The sequence below is a fragment of the Marmota monax genome, unplaced genomic scaffold (assembly GCF_021218885.2).
Source record: "Marmota monax isolate L192 unplaced genomic scaffold, Marmota_monax_Labrador192_F-V1.1 WCK01_AAM20220418_F8-fsc00007, whole genome shotgun sequence".
In the NCBI taxonomy this organism is placed as follows: domain Eukaryota; kingdom Metazoa; phylum Chordata; class Mammalia; order Rodentia; family Sciuridae; genus Marmota; species Marmota monax.
The window spans coordinates 20,774,335-20,781,994 of NW_026692781.1; the positions used below are offsets into that span (position 1 = coordinate 20,774,335).

Consider the following 7,660-nt stretch of genomic DNA (forward strand, 5'->3'; position numbering starts at 1 on the left):
AAACCTTGCAATTGGAGTCAGTCTGTCAGGGAAAAGTGAGTTGAAGAAAGGGGCATCTATAGGTAAGAGCCTGTCTAAGATGTTTTGCTTAATCATCTGACTTTTGAAAGGCTTTCTGGATTATTATGCAATCTTGCAGTTGGAGTAGGTCTGTCAAAGGTAAAGTAAGTGGAAGAATTTGAGCATGCAGTTCTCTCTGTTTTAAAGGTTACCATTCGTAAATGCTGGTTTGGGCAATCCTCTCTCTGTGTTTTTTCGTATTTGTTACTGGCCATTTAAGATATGGGCCATGCTGCATTGATCTAACCAGTACTCTCTTGAGAAGAGAGATCATAGCTGAATGGGCCACCAGTAGAGATAAGGCTGTCTAAAAAAAACACAGTCGATTGTAGCCCTCACCTTCCTCCCCCATGGGCTACATATGTCAGCAAAGTTGCTAGAACCAGCCACCATGCCAGGACATTTTAGAATAACATGCTAGAACCACCTGGTCCCCAGGGTCATCAGAACAGCTCTCTGACTGTCTAACACTACTGACTGACATGGCCTTCCCAGTGACTCACTGCCCTCTGCCACTCACTCCAGACCCACAAGCTCCCCCCAAACCATCCTGCCACCTGGGACTCACAGGGGTAGTGCTGCCTCTGACACTGCAGATAGGAGTAAATGATAAAACATGTTAAAATGCATAAAATAAGAGGTAAAAGAGGGGAAACATAGTAAGAAGGGGCCTAGGGAGAGAGAGATGAAGGCCTTCTGTTTAGGAGGCAGAGTACTCCCTGTGGTGTCCTCAGGGTCAACCTCAGTCTTCTGGTCAACATACCTACTTTCAACCTGGGCCCAGATGTTATGATGGAAGAGGAGGAAGACATGGAAAACAAGAACTTTATTAGGAAAACACAAAACCATGCTAACTCTACAACACGGGCTGGGGAATCAATTAAAATTCTGGGTGCACAGGGCTCCTAACTAGAGGGATTCTTGAGGTAGGATTCTGTGGCCTCCAGCTAAAAGTCCTCTCTTTAGCGCCAGCAGGATGAGACCTTCTTGGCCTTCTCACGGCGCTTTCTCCCTGGCAGGGAGGACACCAATCGCTTCCTGAGCCAGTGAAAGAGGCCCCGGAAGTTCATACAGGAAGTGCCTTCTTTGTCTGAAGGCATATCCCGCTCCTCTGACTGCAATGCTGAGACTGGAGAGCTCTTTGCAGTGCCAGGCTCCTGGCTTTCCAACTGCCAAGACAAAGAGGAGGAGTTAGAGACATTCAGGGTCAGCAGCAATGGGGCCAATATCACTCATTTATGGATTTCCAATTTATGTTTTTAACCTAAATGAGCCAACTGTCAATGCAAAGTTTCAGGACTCACTCACATTAAAGCCACACACAGGCACACACACTGGTCTGTAAAGTGCTTCTCTCTGTCCTCCCCTCTCTCTCTCTCTCAGTGCTCCCTGGCATTTCCCCAACACCTCTTCCCTGACCCCTTTCCTGGCTGTGGACCTTCTCCCATTGCTCTTCTGCCCAGACACTGGGGTCCTCCTCTGCTTCACAGCAGGTACAAGGACTCCATGCTGTCCCACCTGGCACTCCCACTGGGCCTGTCCCTTCCTCTGCAGGGGGGCAGCTCTGTGCTCACCTCAACAATTTCATCCTCCTCAAGCCCAGGAGGCATTTCTAGGAACTGCTTGATATCTCCATTTTCTGCTCCTTGACACTTGGGCAAGTCCCGACAAGCCTCCTGCTCTTCAGGACTGACCTGATCCATATGGGAAGAGACACTTCTGGATGGCTGGACATCCTCCTCCTCTTGAGGAGACTCAGTGGGCACAGAGTTGTCTACATCCTCCTTCTGAGAAGACTCAGGGGGTACAGAGTAAGCTACATCCTCCTCTGGAGGCGAATCAGGGTGCACAGTGTCGTCATCTTCGACATTCTTTGGCTGGACATCCTCCTGCTGAGAAAAATTAGGGAGCACAGATTCACCTACATTCTCCTCCTGTGGAGACGGAGGGAGCACAATGTCATCTTCTTCATCATATTCGGGGTTGTCCAGAAACTCCTTAATATTTTTCTTTTTATCCTCCAGCTCACAGAATGACTGGGTGATCGTCTCCTGTTGGTGCTTGTCCATCCTCTGGTAGTAGTCACTTTGAGACCAGTTAGCTACTGAGTCTTCATGGAGGCAGTTCAGATAGGCATACATGATCTCCATGATGGCTTTTTCACCAAGGTCTTCTGGCTTGTCCTTAATTCTATTTCTTCTGCCCATGGGTCCCCTTACACTGCTGGTTCCACATGCCCCTTGGACAGGAGGGAGGGAGGATGGACCCTCAGAGGTCAAGTCTTCACAGGGTATGATACCCTCACAGTCAGGGCCGGCCTCAGAGGGGAAATGGCCTACTGAGAGGTTCTGGTTGGTTTTAGATTCTAAAATGCTGCGCTGCATGTCGGGAAGCTGTTGCCAGAGGACGAGTCGTCCATGGGGTCCAAGGGCTCAAATCCCCAGGCTCCCTGGACACTGGAAACTTCAAAAGAAAAACATTAATGGTGATAGGGGGGAAGGGACTCATGTACTTTTCCAAATGATGCCCATTCCTTTATCCATTCCCAGCTATCCCACTCAGGCAGAAATGCATCCTGCATTTGCACTCTCCAGTCAAGGGCACAAGAGGCAGTTCTTTCTCTTTAAAAACTCATTTTATTGAATAATGACCCTCTGCCCTGAGCATCTTCCACCTGATACCTCTCATGCTTTGTCTTATCACTACAGTTGGAAGAACTGCCTGCCATAAAAGATAGTTGTATAAATTTGAAAATTTTAGGAAAGTCAATGATGTAAATAAATACCATATATCCCACCACCCAAGGGGAATGACAATCCTCAGGGAAAGAGTTTGATGCCTTATTTTATAGTCTTCTTTTTCCTCTTATCTACATACATGTATGGATTTGTACATGTGTGCCAAAGACTCTTTCCAGATTATATAAATATACAAATTACAGATTATATAAATATACAAATAAATTATACAAATCAACAACAAAAGCAGACTGCCAAGTTAAAAATGAGCAAAAGACTAGATGGGATGCTACTCAAAAGAAGATAATATGAGTTGTCAATTAGCATATAATAGTTATTCATTACGGAAATGCAAATTAAAACCAAATGAGGTATTGCCACACCCTCACCTGAATTGCTAAGAATCCCCATTGTTAATGATAACATGGATCAACTTAAACACTTACACTCTTCTATTTGGAGTTTTGTTGTATTTTTTAAGTTAAGCACATTCCTACCCTACCTGATTAGAGCAGTTCCACCTCTAGCTGTTCATCCATCTATGTTATGTTCCATAAACATTTGGAACACAAAAAATGTTCAAAGTAACTTTCATTCTGTCAAAAGACAAAATTTCCATAAATTAGTTCAATGACAGAATTGACTTTTATTTGCAACTCATGAATTGGGCAATATCTCATCTGATGTTGGACATGGCAGGACAGTTAATTTGTATAACGGGACTGGAAAAGGAATGAGCAGAGAGCCTAACACGAAAGTGGACTGCTGATCATCAGGTTACTTAGGTCAATTTCCTGCAAGAGTTAGAGGGGAGGGGACTTTCTCACCATGTTAGCTAAAACAGATTTGAGTGTGTTCACTTGGAGATTTGGCTATCATCTCTTTTCTGATTTCTTGGAAGCTCAGATAAACAATTAAGTTTTGGTTGAGTGACATAAAAATTTATCATGAGTGACTCCCTTTTGATTGGATTTTTTGGGGGACTCATGCAGGACATCAGGCCAAATCAGTCGCCTCCCTTAAATTTTATTTAACAGTCCTCAAACTGTCAACAATGCAAATATCTACATCCACAGGAGAATGGATAAACATTGGTATATTAGTACAATGAATACTATTCATGAATAAGAAAGAAAGAGCACAGGTACATTCAATCATGTGGAGGAGGCTTGGCCTTTGCATGCAGCAGGAGAAACCCAGACACTGTGTGTCCTGTGTGATATTAGAAGAGGCACAAATTATCCTTGGTGATCAAAATCAGAATAATTCTTGTGGAAGATTGGTTGAAGAGGACATAAGGAACTTTATGCAAGGATAAAATGTTTTATATCTTGCCCTGTGTATGTATATCAGCCTTTTCATTAATAAACAAAAAAGAAAAATACAAAAGGATTGGGTACATGTCCCATGTTTCAAGAGCCACCTTAAGACCTTGGGCTCATTTTTGGTTCTCTTTGGAGAACCATACCTTTCCATTAGAACATGTAACTTCCCAATTATCCCTTTGTCACCAGAAGAGGGCCTGAGGGCTTCCTGGAGAAGGGACCTTGGCAAGTACGGTCCTTGGTGCATGTGACAGAAAATAATTTCAGCGTGTGCCTGTAGAAGCACAGGATTTCTTTAGGAAAGCAAGGGATATACATCCAAGGGAGAATGCGGGCATCTTGAGCGGGAGAGATGCTTTGGGGGTCTCAGGCTCTTCTTTTAATGAAGACTTGGTGAGGGGTGGGCAGGGGAACATATGTGAGGATGACTTCAGTCTGGTGATCACAAAATAGATAATGGATATCTGGTCATTGTCAGGATCCTCAGGCTATCCGGGTTTCCATTGATCTGATCAGTAGATAACACTGAAAAGGCCCCTAAACGACCGGTTTCTTAAAAGATCATGTCCCTATCTACTTAATCTATTTATTGCACGAGCTAATTAACAGTGCCCATGGTAATTTTCATAAGTTGGTGAATTTATGTTAATTCTAAGATTTACAGATTTCCCAGAAAATTGGAAGTGAGGAGCCTGGGAGGGAGAATGGACTTGGCGAGTGACCGGCCTGAAAAGGTATGTGGAACCTTAAAATAAAATTGCATTTCTTTGTGCTTCCTTTGGCTTCCTTTTTAAATTTCTTCCATCCTACCTTACCTTTGGATTCTGAAGTTTGTCCCCTGGCACTGCCGATGGCTGTCATGTCATTGTAAATCCACCGCAGGTAGCTAGCTGCACATCACTGCTGCACTGGTCCTCAGGAGCCTAGGGCTCCATGAAAGATGCCATCCAACCATGTCACTGCCTGAACAGCTGACCTGTTTCACAGGCAGGGGGACAGAAGGGGCGCATCAAAAAGTCACTGTGATGCACTTTGCCTAAAATTAAGGGCGAAGGAATAATAAGGGAGCTTTTATGCTACACGCATGTTTTCTTTTCCATTAAATCTCAGATATGCTGTTTGCTTTAGTAGCCTTAGTTCAGGCTGCTTTGAAATCCATAGGGGGAAAGAAACCCTTCATTAAGTTCAGCAGTACAGGCCGGCAATGCAGCAGCGCTCCTATTTGGTTTTCCTTCTGTAAATATTTGTGCTCTCTCAGGCTAAGGAGTGGCCTGCACTAGAAACTAAAATATCTCCATTTATATCCTCCAGGTGCGGCAGGAAATGCCTGACCCCTCACCCTGCCCCTGCAATGACCTCAACCCCACTCCCAAGGACCACCCTCCGGGCTGCCCTAATGCAGACCCATGATCACCTCTCCAGGTTGACTGCTGAATAGCGGAAGATGAACCTGAAATTGAATGGCTATTGCAAACCGGGTTTTTTTTTTGTTGTTGTTGTTGTTGTTTTCATTCGAAAGGTGAAGGTTACTTAGCTTTCACTGCTGCCTTCAAGCTTGTTAATGAAAAGATGGAAAAACAATATTGACAATGCTGTCCAGAAATCGAGCCTGATTTATTACAGAAATGAGACTGAAGACAAATGGAAAAGTAAGAGAAGGGGGTATGACCAATGATAGAAAGAAAATTGCCAATGTCTTAAAGAAATAGTATTTCTTTTTCTATTGGCTCTATTTTTTTTTTTTTAATTTTTAATATTTATTTTTTAGTTTTCGGCGGACACAACATCTTTGTTTGTATGTGGTGCTGAGGATCGAACCTGGGCCGGCTGCATGCCAGGCGAGCGCGCTACCGCCTGAGCCACATCCCCAGCCCCTGGCTCTATTCTTCTGGGTTTTAAAAATTGCTTTTTTTTTTTTTCCCCACAAGAGAATTGTGTCATGAATGTTAATTCCAAATAAGAGGTCTGATGTTACCTGTGGGATCTGGGTGCCTCATTATCTGTTGCTGCTAACTCAACTTAATTTTGGGGAATTTTTTTTTTTTTTTTTTTTTAAAGAGAGTGAGAATTTTTTAATATTTATTTTTTAGTTTTTGGCGGACACAACATCTTTGTTTGTATGTGGTGCTGAGGATCGAACCTGGGCCGCACGCATGCCAGGCGAGCGCGCTACCGCTTGAGCCACATCCCCAGCCCAATTTTGGGGAATTTTGATCACTCATTTATTCCATAAATAGTTACTGAACTGTGTGCCAGCCCAGACATTTGGTTGATACACTTGCTTTTTAATTTTTTTAATTTTACATCTCTATAGATCTACTTCCATTTTCCTTTCCCTAAAATCATATCTTGGTAATTCATTATCAAGTTGTCATGTTCCTTCCTATTTAAGTTATCTCTTATGTAAATGGTCCTCTATATCTTCCAAGACCATGATGAGAAGCCAAATGAATTAATCTTGACCAAACCATATAAAATATTTTTTATTTTGAATATATTCCAAAATGTAACCAAAAGTCTTTGACTTTTTTAAGTTTTTAAAAATTTGTTCTAATTAATTATACATGACAGTAGAATGCATTTTGATACATCATACATCCTCTGAATGGGAAAGAAAAATATCAGAGAAATTAATTTATCTTAATAACTTTAATAAGATTATAAAAATTGAAACAAAAAGTGGAACAAAAAAATCAGAAAAATAAATGTGAAGTCAGATGTTTTTCTAGTAGGAAGAAATAGGATCGCTTTATTTAAAATGGAACAAAGTCTGTAAACATTGAAAAAAAGTTGTAAACAGCAAATAGAACTTTAAAATGTCTTGCCATTCTAGACCTCAAAGGAATTCTCAAAAAACAAATAAAAATGTTTAAATCCACAATTTCTTACCACCACTCAGCAATAAAACTAATCACAAAAGGATACAACAAACCTCTGAATATAAAAATGAATAGATTAAAATATTTTCTGAAGTAACCTATATTACAAGAAAATCAAAACTGCAATTGTAACCTACTGATATATAAGGTTTCTATACTTGCCTCTTCCTCTGCTGAGACCTTGGGGAAGGGAAGTGGGTGATAACTTCTAATTGCTCTTCACTTCTTTTCCCCATAGCTCTCCCAGTGGCCAGAGAAGAATTATCTATTCCATTTTCTTCTGGCAAGTTAAGCACACCTTTATTAGATATGCAGTGTTGAGCTATGGAGGCCCATCATTTCATGTGCTAATAGAGGAGAAAAAGGAATTAGACAATCTTTTCTCAACATCAAGTGTGTCCTTCTGCAAAAATCTTACTCTTCAGTGCCAGAACCTGAACATTCATTCATTGCTTCAATCTTTTCATTTAAACTATTTTGGAAACAATTCCAACTTATCTATCTCTCAAGCAGGTGGGCTAGCTCCTGGGAACAGAGTAAATGTCATGGCTTAACAGGCAAAATAGTAAAGCCCCTAAAGACACTTCAGATGTCCCCACTGTCATACTTCCTCACTACACAAGAAGAGCTAAGCTAACCAGCATTCAACAGAAGAAAC

At 41.8% G+C, this 7,660-nt stretch overlaps 1 protein-coding gene across 1 annotated transcript; it reads right to left on the minus strand.

The window, feature by feature from the left end:
• Positions 1 to 1,022: 1,022 nt before the first annotated feature.
• On the minus strand, positions 1,023 to 2,444 carry LOC124094642 (uncharacterized protein C12orf71 homolog). The gene is made up of 2 exons (XM_046447553.1): positions 1,635 to 2,444; positions 1,023 to 1,229 (listed from the first exon to the last, which is right to left on the minus strand). Exons 1-2 carry the CDS (start codon positions 2,442 to 2,444, stop codon positions 1,023 to 1,025), a joined length of 1,017 nt encoding a protein of 338 aa, XP_046303509.1.
• Positions 2,445 to 7,660: the final 5,216 nt, after the last annotated feature.